Source organism: Neoarius graeffei, chromosome 1 (genome assembly GCF_027579695.1).
Source record: "Neoarius graeffei isolate fNeoGra1 chromosome 1, fNeoGra1.pri, whole genome shotgun sequence".
NCBI lineage: Eukaryota > Metazoa > Chordata > Actinopteri > Siluriformes > Ariidae > Neoarius > Neoarius graeffei.
In genome coordinates this window covers 71,304,503-71,326,354 of record NC_083569.1, presented here as the reverse complement: position 1 = coordinate 71,326,354, position 21,852 = coordinate 71,304,503, and the positions used below count along the sequence as shown (strand labels likewise).

Genomic DNA, 21,852 nt, shown 5'->3' with positions numbered 1-21,852 from the left:
TATCTGTAGAGAATATTGAATTTAAATCTAAATCAAGTGACCCAGAGAACAGACACAGCTAACAGTTTATAAAAATAAATTTATACATATACAACAGGCACAGTCTGTGCAAGCATACCAAATATCAAAGACACGCGGTTAGGTTAATATGGGACGGTCTCGGGCTGAGGTGCCCTTGAGCGAGACACCGAACTCCCAACTGCTCCCCGGGCGCTGTTAGCATGGCTGCCCACTGCTCTGGGTGTGTGTGTGTGTTCACTGCTTCAGATGGGTTAAACGCAGAGAGGAATTTCACAAGCATGTGATGAATAAATTTCTTCTTCTATCCTCTAGCCTTATCAACATGACTAATTACAGTTTAAGATACATCTATAACACACCGCAAATGGATCACTTATTATTGTAGGGTGTGCCTATAACAGCCTGTGTTGAAATTTGATAGAAATAAAATGAGTGAAACGGAAAAAGAAAACAACACATTTAGCACAGTTGCTAATGCTATACGTGGGTAACTTAATATGCAAATTCTGTGCTAACATTCTGTGTGCTAACACACTCCTTTTACTCCTTTTTAAGTTCTGCCTGAGAAAGTTTATCAAGCAATTTACCATTGTAATTGTTTATCAGCTTTAAAGAACATTATTCTATGCAATATGGTGGTACAGTGGTGAACGCGGTTGCCTCACAGCAACCTCATGGCTGACTGGGGGATTTCTGCGTGGAGCTTGCATGTTCTCCTTGTGTCTGTATGGGTTTTCTTGGGGTGCTCCGGTTTCTCTTACAGTCCAATGACGTGGATTTGGTCGACTCGCTACTCTAAATTGGCTATAGGTGTGAATGTGAGTGTGAATGGTTGGTTGTTCGTCTCTGTGTTAGCCTTGTGATCAACTGGTGATCTGTCCAGGATGGGATGTCCCCTGCCTTTCATCCAAAGTGAGCTGGGATTGGCTCCAGCTTTCCCCTGTGACCCTGATGGATAAGCAGGATAAATAATGGATATGGATGGATGGATGGATGGATGGATGGATGGATGGATGGATATGTAGAATATCAATAAACAATACTAAAATAATGGCAAGAATTTTTATGAGGTATATTTTGTAGCCTCCCTTATAAACAAATGTTTATGTATATGTTCCATGCATTTTGGGATGAGAACCCTTCGACTGGTTAGTCAGACAGAACTGAGGAAGCCTTTTGGACGAGAGGTGAAACGTTTTCAAGAATCTTCAAGCAAGTCCAGTTGCCCATTTCTACCACCCACAGTCATAACGGATGTAATGTAATGGTCATTTCTTCCCCCGTCTATATGAGCGTACCTAACTTCAGTTGAGGTCAGGGCTCACAGGTTTACACCATATATACAGTGGTGCTTGAAAGTTTGTGAACCCTTTAGAATTTTCTATATTTCTGCATAAATATGACCTAAAACATGATCAGATTTTCACACAAGTCCTAAAAGTAGATAAAGAGAACCCAGTTAAACAAATGAGACAAAAATATTATACTTGGTCATTTATTTATTGAGGAAAATGATACAATATTACATATCTGTGAGTGGCAAAAGTATGTGAACCTTTGCTTTCAGTATCTGGTGTGACCCCCTTGTGCAGCAATAACTGCAACTAAACGTTTCCAGTAACTGTTGATCAGTCCTGCACACCGGCTTGGAGGAATTTTAGCCCATTCCTCCATACAGAACAGCTTCAACTCTGGGATGTTGGTGGGTTTCTTCACATGAACTGCTCGCTTCAGGTCCTTCCACAAGATTTTGATTGGATTAAGGTCAGGACTTTGACTTGGCCATTCCAAAACATTAACTTTATTCTTCTTTAACCATTCTTTGGTAGAACGACTTGTGTGCTGAGGGTCGTTGTCTTGCTGCATGACCCACCTTCTCTTGAGATTCAGTTCATGGACAGATGTCCTGACATTTTCCTTTAGAGTTTGCTGGTATAATTTAGAATTCATTGTTCCATCAATGATGGCAAGCCGTCCTGGCCCAGATGCAGCAAAACAGGCCCAAACCATGATACTACCACCACCATGTTTCACAGATGGGATAAGGTTCTTATGCTGGAATGCAGTGTTTTCCTTTCTCCAAACATAACGCTTCTCATTTAAAGCAAAAGTTCTATTTTGGTCTCATCCATCCGCAAAACATTTTTCCAATAGCCTTCTGGCTTGTCCACGTGATCTTTAGCAAACTGCAGATGAGCAGCAATGTTCTTTTTTGAGAGCAGTGGCTTTCTCCTTGCAACCCTGCCATCCACACCATTGTTGTTCAGTGTTCTCCTGATGATGGACTCATGAACATTAACATTCGCCAATGTGAGAGAGGCCTTCAGTTGCTTAGAAGTTGCCCTGGGGTCCTTTGTGACCTCGCTGACTATTGCACGCCTTGCTCTTAGAGTGATCTTTGTTGGTCGACCACTCCTGGGGAGGGTAACAATGGTCTTGAATTTCCTCCATTTGTACACAATCTGTCTGACTGTGGATTGGTGGAGTCCAAACTCTTTAGAGATGGTTTTGTAACCTTTTCCAGCCTGATGAGCATCAACAGCGCTTTTTCTGAGGTCCTCAGAAATCTCCTTTGTTCGTGCCATGATACACTTCCACAAACATGTGTTGTGAAGATCAGACTTTGATAGATCCCTGTTCTTTAAATAAAACAGGGTGCCCACTCACACCTGATTGTCATCCCATTGATTGAAAACACCTGACTCTAATTTCACCTTCAAATGAACTGCTAATCTTCGAGGTTCACATACTTTTGCCACTCACAGATATATAATATTGGATCATTTTCCTCAATAAATAAATGACCAAGTATAATATTTTTGTCTCATTTGTTTAACTGGGTTCTCTTTATCTACTTTTAGGACTTGTGTGAAAATCTGATGATGTTTTAGGTCATATTTATGCAGAAATATAGAAAATTCTAAAGGGTTCACAAACTTTCAAGCACCACTGTACGTCCACTAAGTAGATGCAAGTTCATCTATATCATGTTTGCAGTGTTTTGGGCGAAGCAAAGTTTTATTAGGTAAGATACAGTAGAATAAATCCATTTCCGTTTAGCCTTCATGACCAGATCCGCTACATTTCAGGTTCTTAAACTTCAACTGCAAAACTGTATTCCCTTGATCAATCAGTACACATTTATAAGCATAATCCAACTATTTATATATCAAGCGTATTATGTAAAAGTGTACAATAATAGTCTATTTATTTTGGCCCTTTAAAGATTTCTATTTCAGATTTTCAGATCAACAGAACACATTTGGTCCAAGTTAACGTCTTGTTTTGAATTTGCTTTGGATTAAAACAATTCAAGTGACCAGTCAAACAGGGTAATAACTGTAATAACTTGATAATAAATATAACTTTGATAATGATGCGTTGTGATATCCATCACTGTAACTAACTTTAAGAAAATGCATCCAATTCACTGAACCACATCCATGATACACAAAACCCTACAGACAGGCGTCAATGAGCCTCACCTCAGCCCTTTTGACATACTTGCGCCTCACAGATTTGGACTCAAATTTCTATAAGACTATAACAAGGCTAGTTAAAGTCTAATTAAGTATGGCCAAAACTTTGTTACATCTGACCATCACACCCATTCACTGGAACCAAGAAGCCCAAATCTGTTCCAACATGACAATGCCCCTGTGCACAAAGCGAAATCCACGAACACACGGTTTGCGCAGAACTTGTGTATCCTGCGCAGATCCCTGACCTCAACCCCACCGAACACTTCTGAGACGAGTTTGAATCCCGACTGCACCCCAGACCTCCTCGGCTGACATCAGTGCCTGAGCTCGCTAACGCTCTTGCGGCTGAACGAGAACAAATCCCCATAGCCATACTCAAAAAATCTAGTGGAAAGTCTTCCCAGAAGAGTGGAGGTTATTATAACAGGAAAGGGGGAACTAAATGTGGAATAGAAGAAGAACTTTATTCATCACACATACACTTGTGAAATTCCTCTCTGCATTTAACCCATCTGAAGCAGTGAACATACGCATGCACACACACGGGGGGCACCTCAGCCTCAGGCCGTCCCATGTTAACCTAACCTGCATGTCTTTGGACTGTCGGGGAAACCGGAGCACCCGGAGGAAACCCACGCAGACACGGGGAGAACATGCAAACTCTACACAGAAAGGCTCCCGTCGGCCGCCGGGCTCGAACCCAGAACTTTCTTGCTGTGAGTCAACAGCGCTAACCACTACACCACCGTGCCATTGAATGGGATGTTATCATGGTGAGGTGTCCACATATTTTTGCCATAAAGCTGGTCATGGTATTTTTTAAAAAACAACAAACAAACAAACAAACAAACAAAAACCCGCCTGGGAGACATGAAGGACAAACGTACGACTTTTTTTTTTCCTAACCATCTCACAGAATATCACTCTCTGAAAACTGGAGAAAAAAAAGTTACTTTTCTGGGATGGCATAAGAATATGTACAGGGTAAAGATATTTCTTGTCAACAGCACAGAAAGAATGATCTAGAATCCACCACAACACCAAAGAGAACTGAAACCAGAATAAAAGTCAACTTGTCAAATCCAAGAAGTTTAATTTACAATGAACATCAAATTATAAGATGTGATTTCAGCACAGTTATGCCACCAACACCATATAAGGTAAGAGTCAGTCCGTTGAATATATGACACAGGATGGAACTTATGCAAATAAGGCAAGAGAGAGTGACTTCCTCAAATCTGCGTCCCAGTCTTATCAGCGGTATAACAGTGGCGTGACACACACACACACCTTTCCACTTTAGGCCTTATAGTACGGTAGGTTATGACTATAAATATCACATAACTGATTATACATGTAAAATAACCAGGACCATGGGTACAATTTGTAGCAAGTTGCACATTAAAAATAATAATAATAATAATAATAAAATAAAATCACCCAGAGATATGCATCTGATATTTACACTCAAACACCCACACATTCTTCACTTATTACCCTCATAGCTTGCTTTTTAGCTTAATGATTAACCACGTTTGATACTGTTCCGTACGTAGCTTTCTGTTTTGACATTCACATCCACAGTTTCTCTCACATTCACGCCAACTGAAGCATTAACCAGCCCTGAAACAAATACACATTATACTAACATGGTAGCCTGTGTGTGTGTTGTGAGGAAATAACCGAAAGGCGAAAGCATGCTGGCTGGCGCTTCCTAAATAAAGACGAGTTACAATATTGTAATGATAAAAACATGACACCTGGCTGTGCTCGGTGAAGATGTGTGAAGTCTTAATGTGTCACAGAGAGCAGGGTGACAAATTAGGGTTTTAATATTGTGTTAAAACAACAGAAGGTCCCTCCGGACAGAAAAGACTATTGAGGTTAAATTTACAACTACTCAAAAAGCCCCGAAAGAGTACTAGATGTCTTGTAGTTCTGTTTCTTAGTGCTTCTGCTCTGAGGTTTGTGACTAAAACACAGAGAAGTATGTTACTCAAGCGGAAAGACAGCACGTTCTATTCTGGATCACTTTGATATCAGTTCTTTACCTCAGAGCTTTAAATGACGGTGTGTGTGTGTGTGTGTGTATAGAGTTGGGGGGGGACCAACAACAACAAAGCAACAAAGAAAATGTGCTACTTTCAAGATTCCCTGTCTGAAGTCACAGCTCAATCACTTGATCACAAATCTACACTTCCTCATTTGGTTAAAGTCACTGAGTGCGTCACGTGTGCCATACCGCTCGCTCTACAAGGCCACTGGCTACATTCTTAGTATCGTACACTCAAAACAGACCCCGATCCAGGGTACTGGGGCAAAGGCAACGACTCCCTGGACTCCATGTTACACAAACATGACTCTCAGAAGACAGTACAAGTCGTCTAGCACAAACCCACACACACACACTGATGGTTTGATCCTAAAGGTCAACGTGAAGGTCAAATGTATTTTGGAGCAACCTGCTACGGTACGGTAACACCTACAAAGGTCGCTTTACAAAATGTTTTAAAAGCATTAGTCGAGTTTGAGCTACTTTGGTAGAACAAGAAGCACTATTAAAAAAAAAAAAAAAAAAAGTTATTTACCGAAGTCAATCCTTTTGTATTTCGATACACATAACGAACACATGTCTACGCTAACTATAATCTCCAACACACAATGATGACAATTAAGATTTTGGATTTTTTAAAAAATTGAGTACGGATTAATAACCTCAAAATCCTAACAGCCTAAATTCTGAAAAGTGATGAGCATGAAACAGATTCCATAACCTTCTCACACGTACAACCTCCAACAGCTTCCTGAGCAAACAAACACACGTCCTGGTTGACTTTAGTCTTCATTAGCACATGCATTCGAGAAGCATCCCTAACATTGTAAGAACAAACATATTCACTTTTTTTTTTCGTACAAAAAGGAAAGTGATGCATTTCGTAAGATAGAACAAACACCTTCTAAACATCTGCAGGAAGTTTATTAAAAAAAAAACACTGATTGTTGAATGTGTTTTTAATATTGAGAGTTTACTGAAATGCAATCCTAAGTATGCACACCAAATTCACATTCAGATCCTTCTGAAGGCTTTATTCACCAAAACATATTTGTTAAATTATTATTATTATTATTATTATTATTATTTTTTAAATCTGGTCAATGTAAGAGGCTGTTTTTAATAAATACTGATTTTTTAAACAGAGAATGCATTTGCATCCGAGCATATCACTGGAAACTAGTGGAATGTTGTTGTTTTTTAACAGAATCTGTCATTCAACCAGAGACCATTAAAGCTAGAAGGCCTTTCGATTTCATAAAATCGGTGAACTTTAGTTCCGTCTGAAATTTGGTCATTGTGATATATGTTTATTTCTGTAATATCTCAAAAAATATCAGGCCATTCTGTGACTGGGAAGTTATTTCATTTGAAAGGATTCCCAAGCAAATAATGTGCATAAAATCGCTCGCTTCGCACAGTCAAGCAGACAGAGGAAGTCCGTGTGCACATCTACAGGTTTACTTTGACCGTGCACTGACCGTTACATGATTCTGTCGCTAAACGGACAGCTGATCACACCGAGGTGCTCGCTGACCGCCGATATTTATTAGTTTGGTCCTACGTTTCCTTTCCTTCGCAACATAACGTCTTTTCTTCTCGCTTTCCGTTACTGTAGTCGGTCTTTCTTTCACGTTTCATTCCCACACTCGCGTCCTCCATTTTTGTCTCCTGTTTCAAATTTGTATCCCACAATGCCTTGCGCGAACGGGGAACGCTCACCACATGATGCATGATGTAGTATTGGGTCATGGTGAAGCAGGAAAAAATAGCAGAGAATTTAGGGCCACGTGGCTCTAAATTCATTAATTGTTCTATTTTTTAAATAATAATAAAAGTGGAAGTCTGTGATTTTAACTCAGTGGCTTTCAGTCCACTAAACAAAAATAACTGGGTGCCAGGGAAAATTGTTTTTATGATCTACACCTGAAAAATCTGAAAGATGGTCGCTTTAAAGTTTAAACAACTGTAAAATATTTGTATACGTCAACGTTTCAATAAATCTGTTGAATACCACTGTGCTGTTGAGTGAACAATTATGATTGGTCAAGAAAAGCTGATTCATTTTGAATAACAGCAGCTTTACCAGTACTGTAGTTCTCTTTACAAAGCAAACCACAATGTGCTTGATCTACTGCATTATCATTTCTATAGCAACAGCAGACACTTCACATAGACTGGTTAGTGCTGTCACTTTATGCTTCCAGACATGGGAAAGTTTTCACTTTTTGCATTTTGTAATTCATCAGTAAAATGACAAGCTGCACTTTTTATCTTATTAACTTCAAGGAAGACAAAAAAAGAAAGTCTGGGCAGTCTGGGCTGCTATGTCATAAATGGTAACAGGAACTAACTTTATTTTGCACATGTTCCACAACCTTAAATGTGCCTATAAACAGATAAAAAGTATGACATGTTCTTTAATAAGCACATAATTGCTTGAGCTGGCAAATAGATTTGGTCTAAGAGGAATAAAACGCATCAGGATGTGCTGTTAGTGGAAAATAATAAACTTTGTGGTTGATTATTTTCCTATAACAGCACGGCATGTTTTATTCCTCACGTAGTTTTTTTTTAAAATCAGTTTATGGTTTATTTAATGAAGGGTCTTGTTGCTCAGAATATGCAGATAAAGAAAACGAGTCCTCACATTCAGGAAGCCAAAACAGTTAGACAAACTGGTCTAAAGCAGTCCAGGTCAGGTTAGTTGGTAGCACTGGACTACTTATTTGGGTTTCTCACACCTGTGGTTAGGCCTTCTGGTGAAACAACATTTTCCATCATATGTAGGGTGTAGAAGATGACAGTGGACCTGTGCACATGCGAGAGACTACCAGACACGTGTGCTTCTATTATTTAACCACTTATTGTTATATTATATTATATGAAAGGTTTGTAAATTAAACATCTGATATTGACAGACAGGGCGGCACGGTGGTGTAGTGGTTAGCGCTGTTGCCTCACAGCAAGAAGGTCCTGGGTTCGAGCCCCGGGGCCGGCGAGGGCCTTTCTGTGCGGAGTTTGCATGTTCTCCCCGTGTCCGCGTGGGTTTTCTCCGGGTGCTCCGGTTTCCCCCACAGTCCAAAGACATGCAGGTTAGGTTAACTGGTGAGTCTAAATTGACCGTAGGTGTGAATGTGAGTGTGAATGGTTGTCTGTGTCTGTGTGTCAGCCCTGTGATGACCTGGCGACTTGTCCAGGGTGTACCCCGCCTTTCGCCCGTAGTCAGCTGGGATAGGCTCCAGCTTGCCTGCGACCCTGTAGAACAGGATAAAGCGGCTAGAGATGATGAGATGAGATATTGACAGACAGATGATTCCTCAAATGCTTTGAGGGGGTCAGTGTGTCAGTTTTCCCCTGTGATCATTACTATGCTGTTCTTTCATGTGACCGGCTCATGGCAGAGGAAGAGTCTGATTTCCATGAGATCAGTCTGAAGTCCTTTAAATGTTTCTGCTGTCAAATCGTGAGGTCATCTGAGTGTCTGCACTCTTCAGCAGAGTCACCTGCAAGTTCATGTTGCACTTTTGTAGGACAAAAAGGGATGCTCTTTGATGTGAGTGACGTCAAACCAGTTGTTAGTGCTCAGTGTTTCTCACAGCACACGGTTCAGATCAGTTTTAACTCAAGAAGCTAGAATAATAATAATTATTATTATTATTCCAGATGAATCTACATTATGATGAAGTGTTTAGGAGGAGAAAAAAAAACCCTAATACAGCTTACCTTTCCAAACTTCTGGTGCTGGACATAAAGTTGTCCTTCTTTGATATGTGTGTCCATCTTTGTCCTTCTTCTCTAAAGACAAACAAACCAGTCCTTCCCAATCTCTGCATGAACTTCCGCTTGCCAAACTTCAGTAGTTCGTCACATGGGGCTGATTTAAAGTCTTTGTTTGTACTCAGATTAATTAGATCTCAGCACAGGAGTCAGGAAATGAGTTTGATCTCTTCGACGATAATAAACAACTGAAGATCACGTTTCACTTCTCTCTCTTCTCTCTGCCTGAAGTGAAGTGAAGTGAGGAAGCACCTCTCTCTCTCTCTCTCTGTGTATGTGTGTGTGTGTGTACACACATGCTGCATACTCCCATCAACCAGCCACTGGGTTGCCAGATTGAGTGATTTTGCATCACCTCTACTATCCTCACTGGTTGTTCACAGTGTGTAAATCAATCCATCCATCCGTTATCTGTAGCTGCAGGCGATCTGGAGCCTATCCCAGCTGACTACGGGCGAAAGGCGGGGTACACCCTGGACAAGTCGCCAGGTCATCACAGGGCTGACACATAGACACAGACAACCATTCACACCTACGCTCAATTTAGAGTCACCAGCTAACCTAACCTGCATGTCTTTGGACTGTGGGGGAAACCGGAGCACCCGGAGGAAACCCATGCGGACACGGGGAGAACATGCAAACTCCGCACAGAAAGGCCCTCGCCGGCCACTGGGCTCGAACCCAGAACCGTCAATAAGGAGTCCAAGATAAGATCTTACTTTTAGACGCTTTTACTCATTTCAAGCTTTCCATCCATCCATGCATTATCTGTAGCTGCTTTATCCTGTCCTACAGGGTCACAGGCAAGCTGGAGCCTATCCCAGCTGACTATGGGTGAAAGGCGGGGTACACCCTGGACAAGTCGCCAGGTCATCACAGGGCTGACACACAGACAACCATTCACACTCACATTCACACCTATGGTCAATTTAGAGCCACCAGTTATCCTAACCTGCATGTCTTTGGACTGTCGGAGAAACCAGAGCACCCGGAGGAAACCCACACGGACACGGGGAGAACATGCAAACTCCACACAGAAAGACCCTCGCCAGCCGCTGGGCTCGAACCCAGGACCTTCTTGCTGTGAGGCGACAGTGTTAACCATGACACCACTGTGCTGCCCCATATACAGTAATATTAAAGTTTCTTTATTACAGTAATAAAATTAATAGTTTCTCTAATATATAATTCACTTGACTAGGGTACATTGTAAACTCGAATGGACTGAAAGGTTATTACAATCTGGCAACTATCTTCTAATCTTCCTCACTTCTCAACCTGGATATCCCTGGGACGCTGTAGCATAACTGCCCACTGCTCTGGGTACGTGTGTGTGCTCACTGCTCAATCATTTCAATCATTGCCTATTAAATTGATGTATCAATCCAAATTGTCATAGTATTACATCTGTCTTATAGAGTGCATAAAGCAAATGTGTACAAATATCAAGACTTTACATGAAAACATGCAGTTAGATTGACGTGGGGCGGCCTTGGGCTGAGGTGCCCTTGAGCAAGGTACCTGACCCCTGACTGCTCCCCGGGCGCTCTGGTGTGGCTGCCCACTGCTCTGGGTGTGTGTGTGTGTGTGTTCACTGCTTCAGATGGGTTAAATGCAGAGGATGAATTTCACTGTGCTTGAAGTGTGCATGTGACAAATAAAGGTTTCTTTCTTCTTCTTTAAAAAACCCCCCATCAAGCTGGGCTTTTGTGCGTGTGTGTGTGTGTTCACTGGTTCAGATGGGTTAAATGCAGAGGAGGAATTTCACTGTGCTTGTGTACATGTGACAAATAAAGGCTTCTTCTTCTTTTATCTGGTTTGGTTTAAAAAAAAAAGCACCTTCATATTTAACTCAAAATGTACAATTATTAATGTTAATTCATTTTGTTTCCTGTCCCCATTTAGGATTCTCACATGTTTTGCACGCCCGTCCCCAACTGTTATAATCAAGCACAAATTGCTATGGAAGCTCTTTTCTTCCACTTGAAAAAAAAAAGCGACAGTATGTTTTAATAATGAGAATGTATCTCATAATTATGGATTTGTATGCGTACTTTCATTCATAAGCCATAGCCTAAAGGTTAGAGAAGCAGTTTTGGGACCAGCAGGAATAGCTGAAGTGCCCTTGAGCAAGGCACCTAACCTCCAACTGCTCCCCAGGCTGGTCTGGGTATGTTGTATGTCATGTTGGATAAGAGCATCTGCTAAATGCCATTAATGTAATGTATCTCATAATTATGATTTACTTTTTCATAATAATGAGAACATTTTCTCAAACTTGTGACCTACTATCATTATTACAAGACAGTAAATCATTATTACAAGATACTAAGTCATAATTATGAGATAATAAGTCATTGTTATGACATAGAAAGTTGTAATTATGAGATAGAAAGCCCAATCCATATATTTCCACCCACAGAAATACAAACCAGATACGTCATGTTAAAATATATCTTTCAAATATGTTGTATCACATTAACTTTTTTCCCAAAGTAATATTAAAAATTGTGTTTAGTCTCAAGTTGACATTATTCATACTTGCTTTAGGTTACTGATATTTAGATATTTAAAAAAAAACTTGTTCAAGTGATGAGTTACTCAGACCCATAGTTTAATAACTATTACCTCTATAACAAATTTACTCGTGGCTTATGGACTGATAAACTGTTGATGCATTCATTGTTCATTAGCAGTAAACTCATCCAGTATCACCAAATTCATAGGCATCTTTTTTTTTAAAAGTCAAGTTTCAAGTCAAGTCAAGTTTATTTGTATAGCGCTTTTAACAATAGACATTGTCCCAAAGCAGCTTTACAGAATCTGAATGACCCAAGAGCCAATTTTATCCCTAATCTATCCCCAGTGAGCAAGCCTATGGCAATGGTGGCGAGGAAAAACTCCCCCAGACAATATGAGGAAGAAACCTCGAGAGGAACCAGACTCAAAAGGGAACCCATCCTCATTTGGGCAACAACAGACAGCATGACTATAACATTAACAGTTTTAACATGAAGTCAGTTTCGTTGATGTTATAAACTCTTCATTAATGGAAACTTGAGTGCAAAACTGTTCATGACAACTGCAGTCCTAAAGTTAGCAAGTCAACTGTAGTCCTCAAGCATTACTGTAAGAGTCCAGAGCGTCCTCCAGGTGTGACTTTCAACTGTCCATATGGGGCCGTCCTCCGCAGGAACGATGCGATGAGACTTCAACTAGGCACAGGGCACCAGGATGGATCAGGCAGGTCTGAGGAGCAGAAGAGGTCAGCATCTCGATCCCAGGACCGACATGTAACTCAGAGGGACAGAGAGAAAACACAGGTTGTTAGGTATGCCCAATGTCACCTGAATAAGTAGGAACAGTATACATATTGCACTGAGTACAAGCAGGGACTCCGGCAACCAACTATGACCGCATAACTAAAAAGGGGAGAGCCAGAAGGTAACACAGGCATGAGGGAGCCCCAGGACATAAAGCAGCAGCCACTACACCATCAACAAACTCGAGTGAGCAAGCGAGTGGGGACTGACAGCATCCATACATCCCAGTTTACCAAAACACTCTGTCTGAGGACCCTCCAGATCTACACCTTTACCTCATAAACACCATTAACAAAAGGCTTGACTAAACATATATGTTTTCAGCCGAGACTTAAACGCTGAGACTGTGTCTGATTCCTGAACACTACTTGGAAGGCTGTTCCATAACTGTGGGGCTTTGTAAGAAAAGGCTCTGCCCCCTGAAATCTCTTTAATACGCAAATAGTAATGCAGTCAGATGCTAAATAACATTTGAGTTAAGGTAGGAGTGTGATTTTCAAGCTTCATACTGAAAGCAGTTCTTCATTGTGCTGATGGAAAATGATTCTCCCCTCACTCTCACCAATCTGAAGAATATTCAGACATACAGGGTGGGCCAACATGCAGACGTGGGTGACAGGAACCACCATATCAAGACCACATCAACCACACATCAGTGTTCTGGCAGTATCAGCCTGAAACAGACACTGTTTGTAAAACTCCAGTGTGTTCTATAGGCACCAGTGGAATGGCTTATTTGACAGGAAGAACATAGTTATATATGGGGTGGCACGGTGGTGTAGTGGTTAGCACTGTTGCCTCACAGCAAGAAGGTCCTGGGTTCGAGCCCAGCAGCCGGCAAGGGCCTTTCTGTGTGGAGTTTGAATGTTCTCCTTGTGTCCACATGGGTTTCCTCTGGTTTTCCCCACAGTCCAAAGGCATGCAGGTTAGGCTGACACTGTGTCTAAATGACCTGGCGACTTGTCCATGGTGTACCCTGCCTCTTACCCATAGTCAGCTGGGATAGGCTCCAGCTTGCCTGCAACCCTGCACAGATAATGGATGGATGGAACATAGTTATAATCCAGTACACACATGTAATGTCTTCACTTTTTCATTTCACATTCAACTGAACGTTTGAACACAGCATCAAAATGTGTGACTGTTCAAATACTTGAAGTTAATAAGGAATTATAAAACATAAAAATGAAAAACAAACACTCAACTGTGTGCATATAATGTGCAATAAAATGTCACTTTTTATCACCATTATGACAAAAGTCTTTTTTTGAATTAAGAAAAGACATACTGCCACCTAGTGGCAATTGAGAGAAAAACTTTTAATGTAAGTCAAGTCAAGTTTATTTGTATAGCGCGTTTAACAATAAACATTGTCGCAAAGCAGCTTCACAGAATTTGAACAACTTAAAACATGAGCTAGTTTTATCCCCAATCTATCCACAATGAATGTATTTGCATGAAACACATTTGCATGAAAACAGCATTTACAAATTAGCATAATTATGCTTTCTTTTTTTCCTCGAATATGCATTTATCATTTCAGTTTTATGTTCAGCAAAGTCCTAATGGCTAAGTTTACAGCCCATTACAGGTCGAGAAAACTTATAAATTATACACTACCGTTCAAAAGTTTGGGGTCGCTTTGAAATGTCCTTATTTGTGAAAGAAAAGCACTGTTCTTTTCAATGAAGATCACTTTAAACTAATCAGAAATCCACTCTATACATTGCTAATGTGCTAAATGACTATTCTAGCTGCTGGTTTTTGGTGCAATATCTCCATAGGTGTATAGAGGCCCATTTCCAGCAACTCTCACTCCAGTGTTCTAATGGTACAATGTGTTTGCTCATTGCCTCAGAAGGCTAATGGATGATTAGAAAACCCTTGTACAATCATGTTAGCACAGCTGAAAACAGTTGAGCTCTTTAGAGAAGCTATAAAACTGACCTTCCTTTGAGCAGATTGAGTTTCTGGAGCATCACATTTGTGGGGTCGATTAAATGCTCAAAATGGCCAGAAAAATGGCTTGACTATATTTTCTATTCATTTTACAACTTATGGTGGGAAATAAAAGTGTGACTTTTCATGGAAAACACAAAATTGTCTGGGTGACCCCAAACTTTTGAACGGTAGTGTAGATATTGAAAAACAAACAAACAAAATCAGGAAAAATATGCAAATTTGAGTTCATCTTCTCCATAACTTCATACAGATGTGGGACAGGTGTGATCTGACGTGGGGAAGATAACAGTGGGATAAAGTTCATGTTTATTGCTGGGCTCGAGCGCTCATCTGATTGGTGGAAAAGAGACTTGGTGAACACGTCATTGGCTTGTCACGAAGAAGAAACAGGAAGTGGTGGAAATGAGTGCAGTGTATGGCGGTGTGGAAGGGTGAGGTTTGGAGGAAAAAAACGTCAAAATTATTAATACGTTTTAAATTTCCTTTAACGCAAATGACAGTATTTATGGGACGCTGTGTGTTGGTGTGTTATGCATTCTGTTTACGTCATTTCCGTATCTGTGAGAGCTAATGAATCCTTTAGACTGCTCGTCTTAAAGTCATAATAGTTAATATAAAGTAATAAATTAGTCTTGTTGTAATAATAGTAACGGATATTATTATTATTATTATTATGAAGAATTGTATTATTATTATTATTATTATTATTATTGTTGTTGTCAGGGGTGGGACTCATTCCAAAGCAGTGCTGCTGTCTGCGACAGGAGAGATCCTTGCAGAGACAGATGGACCCTGCACCAATCACTGGGTAAAGACAGGATCTCATCTCATTATCTGTAGCCACTTTATCCTGTTCTACAGGGTCGCAGGCAAGCTGGAGCCTATCCCAGCTGACTACGGGCGAAAGGCGGGGTACACCCTGGACAAGTCGCCAGGCCATCACAGGGCTGACACATAGACACAGACAACCATTCACACTCACATTCACACCTACGCTCAATTTAGAGTCACCAGTTAACCTAACCTGCATGTCTTTGGACTGTCGGGGAAACCAGAGCACCCGGAGGAAACCCACGCGGACATGGGGAGAACATACAAACTACGCACAGAAAGGCCCTCGCCGGCCACAGGGCTCGAACCCAGGACCTTCTTGCTGTGAGGCGACAGCGCTAACCACTACACCACCGTGCCGCCCAGGTTCAACCATGTTCTGTACATTTGTTCCTTGTCCTTGCACTCTTTCCTACTACATAGTTGCAGTTTGTAGGTACACGCTTTACTCGCCCTACAGTCTGAGCAGATATTAGTTCGTTCGTTTGTTAGTTAGTTGGTGGACTATTCTATTCTCAGCACAGCAATGTGTCTAATAAAGCGACAATAAGTGTCGTCGTCATCGTCACTGCTGAACCCGATCCAGGCTTGAGGCGAACCATGTTTGGTTGGCTTGGCCAGAATTGCAGCAGTAGGGTGGCCAGATCCATTCTGCGCACACACACACATTCACACCGATGGGCAATTTAGAGTAGCCAGTTAGCCTAATTGCATGTCAAGTCAAGCCAAGTTTGTTTGTATAGCACTTTTAACAATAGACATTGTCCCAAAGCAGCTTTACAGAATCTGAATGACCCAAGAGCCAATTTTATCCCTAATCTATCCCCAATGAGCAAGCCTGTGGCAATGGTGGCGAGGAAAAACTCCCTCAGACGACACGAGGAAGAAACCTCGAGAGGAACCAGACTCAAAAGGGAACCCATCCTCATTTGGGCAACAACAGACAACATGACTATAACATTAACAGTTTTAACATGGTCAGTTTTGTTGATGTTATAACCCTTCATTAATGGAAACTTGAGTGCAAAACTGTTCATGACAACTGCAGTCCTAAAGTTAGCAAGCCAGCAGGTAACACAGGCATGAGGGAGCCCCAGGACATAAAGCAGCAGCCACTACACCGTCAACAAACTTGAGTGAGCAAGCGAGTGGGGACTGACAGCATCCATACATCCCAGTTTACCAAAACACTCTGTCTGAGGACCCTCCAGATCTACACCTTTACCTCATAAACACCATTAACACAAGGCTTGACTAAACAGATATGTTTTCAGCCGAGACTTAAACGCTGAGACTGTGTCTGATTCCCGAACACTACTTGGAAGGCTGTTCCATAACTGTGGGGCTTTGTAAGAAAAGGCTCTGCCCCCTGATGTAGCCTTCACTATACGAGGTACCAGCAGATAGCCTGCACCTTTTGATCTAAGTAGGCGTGATGGGTCATAGAGGACCAGAAGTTCACTCAGGTACTGTGGTGCGAGACCATTCAGTGCATGTCTTTGGACTGTGGGGGAAATCCACACAAACACGGGAATCACATGCAAACTCCACACAGAAAGGCCACTAGGCTCGAACCCAGAACCTTCTTGCTGTGAGGTGACCATGCTACACTTGCATTACATTACAGGCATTTAGCAGACTTTCTTATCCAGAGTGACGTACAAGAAGACCTTGGCGTATCCACAGTGGGCAGCCCAGGGAGCAGTTGGGGTTTAGGTGCTTTGCTCAAGGGCACTTCATCCATTCCTGCTGGTCCAGGGAATCGAACTTTTGGGTTCAGAGCTGCTTCTCTAACCTTTAGGCCATGGCTTGTTGCTCGACAATAAGCGTACAGTGGTTTAAAACCCCTACAACACTGTGTAATGCAATACACACACATCTTGTTAAGAATTTTCTGTAAAATTAACATAAAAATGGGGGGCACAGTGGTGCAGTGAACAGGTTTTGGGTTCGAACCTTGTGGACGACTGGGGCCTTTCTGTGTGGAGTTTGCACATTCTCCCTGTGTCTGTGTGGTTTCCACCCACAGTCCAAAGACATGCAGAATTCGGTCAACTGGCTACTTGAAATTGTCCATAGGTGTGAATGTGTATGGCTGCTTCTTTGTGTTAGTGCCACAATGGACTGTCAACCTGTCCAAGGATGTACCCCGCCTCTCACCAAATGTCACCTGGGATTGGCTCCAGCTCACCTGTGATCCTCAATGAATTAATGTTAGAAAGTGGATGAACATAAAAAGCGACATCTGTCTTCTTTTTGATTAGCGTTAGATCCAGTCTAGTGTGCTATGTTCTTACTAAAGTTATCTATGTTCTTTAGCTGGTTGGTGTTGATGAGTGTATCAAGGGCATTCACGATATGGTCCAAAAGGCAAAGATCAGTGCAGGGTTGGATCCTGACACACCCATTTACTCTCTGGTGAGTTTGTATTACTATTTAGATATACAGCATGATTTCATGCACCTCCAATAAACCAATAAGCAGATTGTTAACAGTGCTGTCATTTTTCTGAATGGGCAAGACAAAAAAAAGTGTGTTTGTATATAGGGCATGTCGCTGAGTGGTGGAGAGCAGAAGCATGCCATTCAGAAACTGATTGATGAGATGATGGAAAGATTTCCTAAACTAAGCCAGAGTTATTACATTACCACAGATGCCATTGGTGCCATGGCAACAGCAAGTGACCACGGTATTGTATCTTACGTTAGCAGGAATGACCTCAGGAAATAAATTATTAACTCAACTTGTAGATAACATGACTGTCGCTAACACACAAGTGTGTGTGTGTGTGAGAGATATAATTTATTCTATCCACAGTCACTGGATATGAGCAATCGTGCACTCTGATAGCCTAGTAGTAGAGTAGCCAATCAGCTCATAGACTGTGAGTCGAGAAAAACAAAATGGCAGAACCAACCCAGAATAAAATAAAAACTCTAGTTGGAAATAAAACCCCAAGAAATGGAAAAAAAAAAGCAGTAAAATATGGAATGAAAGTTCCATATTTTACTCTTACCATCTTATTTGATGGTAAGAGCGTCTCTTTTTATTGTTCAAAAATTATCATAGCATTTTTCACAAATTGCTACTGTCATTTCGCCAGTTTGTTTACATTCTAAGCGGAAATGATTTTGTCAGACGTTTTATATGAAGTTTTTATTTATTGAACTTGCAAAAAATAAAAATGCTCTGTTTCTCAAAATCCAATGAATGTGGATAGAATAAAAGTTATTCCACTCAATCTTGTCATACATGGCTTACGCACCTTGTTGGCTATCAGCTCATGTACGACTCGATTTTGTGGAATAACTTGTGTGTGGGAGAGATTGATTTATATAATATAGATAGTGACTTGGCAAAACAAGGACCATAGATTTTCTTCCCTGCAGGTGGTATAGTCCTGATATCAGGAACTGGTTCAAACTGTAAGCTGGTGAACCCTGATGGCACGCAGGTGGGCTGTGGAGGATGGGGTCATATGATGGGGGATGAAGGATCAGGTAACTATCCCTACTTATACTTTATATCCTTTATATAGACTCATTACCATCCTTAATATGTGTATTTACTTGACATTTCTGATTCCTGGTCTCTTTAGCATTTTGGATGTCTCATCTTGCTGTAAAAGCAGTATTTGATGCCAAAGACAACCTGGTTACACCTCCACATGATATCACCTATGTTAATAAAGCCATGGAGGACTACTTCAAGGTTAGTGGTCATTGTCCTTGTTCTGTGATGTCCCTGAAATAGTTGTTTACAGTGGTGCTTGAAAGTTTGCGAACCCTTTAGAATTTTCTATATCTCTGCATAAATATGACCTAAAACATCATCAGATTTTCACACAAGTCCTAAAAGTAGATAAAGAGAACCCAGTTAAACAAATGAGACAAAAATATTATACTTGGTCATTTATTTATTGAGGAAAATGATCCAATATTACATATCTGTGAGTGGCAAAAAAATATGTGAACCTGGTGTGACACCCTTGTGCAGCAATAACTGCAACTAAACGTTTCCATTGTTCAGTGTTCTCCTGATGGTGGACTCATGAACATTAACATTAGCCAATGTGAGAGAGGCCTTCGGTTGCTTAGAAGTTACCCCGGGGTCCTTTGTGACCTCGCCGACTATTACACGCCTTGCTCTTGGAGTGATCTTTGTTGGTCGACCACTCCTGGGGAGGGTAACAATGGTCTTGAATTTCCTCCATTTATACACAATCTGTCTGACTGTGGATTGGTGGAGTCCAAACTCTTTAGAGATGGTTTTGTAACCTTTTCCATCCTGATGAGCATCAACAACAGGGCAGCACGGTGGTGTAGTGGTTAACACGGTCACCTCATAGCAAGAATGTTACGGGTTCGAACCCAGCGGCCGGCGAGGGCCTTTCTGTGTGGAGTTTGCATGTTCTCCCTGTGTCTGCATGGGTTTCCCCCACAATCCAAAGACATGCGGTTAGGTTGATGTGGGGTGGCCTTGGGCTGAGGTGCCCTTGAGCAAGGTACCTGACCCCTGACTGCTCTCCGGGCGCTCTGGTGTGGCTGCCCACTGCTCTGGGTGTGTGTGTGTGTGTGTGTGTGTTCGCTGCTTCAGATGGGTTAAATGCAGAGGATGAATTTCACTGTGCTTGAAGTGTGCATGTGACAGTTTCTTTTTCTAACAACGCTTTTTCTGAGGTCCTCAGAAATCTCCTTTGTTCGTGCCATGAATCACTTCCACAAACATGTGCTGTGAAGATCAGACTTTGATAGATTCCTGTTCTTTAAATAAAACAGGGTGCCCACTCACACCTGATTGTCATCCCATTGATTGAAAACACCTGACTCTAATTTCACCTTCAAATGAACTGCTAATCCTAGATGTTCATATACTTTTGCCACTCACAGATATGTAATATTGGTTCATTTTCCTCAATAAATAAATGAGCAAGTATAATATTTTCGTCTCATTTGTTTAACTGGGTTCTCTTTATCTACTTTTAGGACTTGTGTGAAAATCTGATGTTTTAGGCCATATTTATGCAGAAATATAGAAAATTCTAAAGGGTTCACAAACTTTTTCAAGCAGCACTGTATGTTGTATGATTATTTCCACCTGTAGGTGTCCAACCTGATGGGCATGCTTCCCCACCTGTACAGAAACTTCCAGAAATCATACTTTGCTGGCTTCTGTAGAAAACTAGCTGAAGGTACCTCAGTCATTCTGCTGTGATCTATTACAGTGCATAGGCTGCTGCCTGCCTTCACATCTCAAACATTTGTGTTTTAGGTGCTAATGCAGGTGATGCCTTCTGTAGATACGTGTTTACCCAAGCTGGTAAAGTGCTAGCACAGCACGTTGTAGCAGTTCTTCCCAGCGTGCACCAGGTTTAACACACTGCTTGTCTCAGTCAATGAATAATATTAACATGCATGAATACAGTATTACTTCCATTCTGTCTCCGTTTGCTCTCCATCTATCCATGTCTCCCCCCCCAGGAGCTGTTCTTGGGTGACCTTGGTCTGCCCATTCTGTGTGTTGGATCTGTATGGTTAAGCTGGGAGCTGATGAAGGACGGTGAGTTTGGTTATAACCAGTCAAAAAACTCTCATATCAGAAAACGTTACAGTATCGCTGTGAATAACGTGTTTTATTCACCACTAAAGGTCATGGCAACGTGATCATTATTTTTATCTGAACTCTGTTTACTTGCATTTCTGTAGGATTTTTTTTTTTTTTAAACTTGTCTGCTGATCATCATGATCATGGCTACTGCATGAGCTCTGTAAAAACCGCACTCAGTTGAACAGGACACTGTGGTGAGTCTGTGGTTGCTTTTTCTTGCAGGTTTCACTCAGGTTCTCTCCCAGGCCAGATTATCTGGTTCCAACCATTTTCAGAAGTATAGCCTTCTCACCCTGCGCCAGTCATCTGCTGTAGGTGGTGCCAAGCTGGGAGCCCAGAATGCAGGTGCCACCTTGCAGCTGGACTACTCCACTAGTGCCAGTGTGTTCTTCAGCCACATGTTCACGGAGCAGTGAACAACACTAACGAGGACCAATCAAGCTGGAAACACTGCTCTCTGATTTTGAAGTGTTTGGCTCCAGTGCACTCCAGTATAATGGGAAAAATACCTCAATTTACTACTTACGAATCTCCAGTGTGTTTCAAGTGATCTGTATACCTCAGAATTAGGGTCATTAAATTAAAAAAAAAAAAACCACTTAATTACTTAATTTCCTTGATCTGCTTATTTTGAATGTAAAAATGAATGCTGTTCTGAGATCTGTCCCCCTGTGCATTAATTGTTTCACAATGTAAAATACTAATTCTTATGCAGTATCTCAATGTCTTTTCATAATAAGAATTGCAACGCTAAGAGGCTTAAGACCTGATTAAAAATCTAATTTCAGAAAAA

General features: G+C 41.3%; 2 protein-coding genes across 3 annotated transcripts in view; one reads left to right on the top strand and one right to left on the bottom strand.

Annotated features, from left to right (window-relative positions):
- dok1b (docking protein 1b) overlaps window positions 1-9,602 on the bottom strand; it is a 33,956-nt gene extending 24,354 nt beyond the window's left edge. Inside the window, exon 1 of the mRNA XM_060919106.1 lies at window positions 9,283-9,602. Coding sequence (XP_060775089.1) covers window positions 9,283-9,339 — 57 coding nt within the window. The 5' untranslated portion in view covers window positions 9,340-9,602. The remainder of the gene's footprint in view (window positions 1-9,282) is intronic.
- A 5,402-nt stretch (window positions 9,603-15,004) lies between these two features.
- Window positions 15,005-21,852, top strand: nagk (N-acetylglucosamine kinase). 2 transcript variants are annotated; one of them, XM_060919230.1, is made up of 10 exons: window positions 15,005-15,052; window positions 15,345-15,429; window positions 17,772-17,870; window positions 18,000-18,141; window positions 18,842-18,952; window positions 19,051-19,163; window positions 20,556-20,643; window positions 20,724-20,821; window positions 20,933-21,011; window positions 21,282-21,852. In XM_060919230.1, exons 1-10 carry the CDS (start codon window positions 15,024-15,026, stop codon window positions 21,473-21,475), a joined length of 1,038 nt encoding a protein of 345 aa, XP_060775213.1. In that variant the 5' UTR covers window positions 15,005-15,023; the 3' UTR covers window positions 21,476-21,852. The 2 variants fall into 2 exon arrangements, with proteins under 2 accessions (XP_060775213.1, XP_060775298.1); XM_060919315.1 differs by lacking the exon at window positions 15,005-15,052 and adding an exon at window positions 15,070-15,144.

Coding starts and splice junctions, on each gene's coding strand:
- nagk (XM_060919230.1), top strand. CDS start 15,024: ATGAGTGCAGTGTATGGCGGTGTGGAAGG. Junction 17,871..17,999: donor ACACACCCATTTACTCTCTG/GTGAGTTTGTAT, acceptor GTTTGTATATAG/GGCATGTCGCTGAGTGGTGG. Junction 18,142..18,841: donor GGCAACAGCAAGTGACCACG/GTATTGTATCTT, acceptor TCTTCCCTGCAG/GTGGTATAGTCCTGATATCA.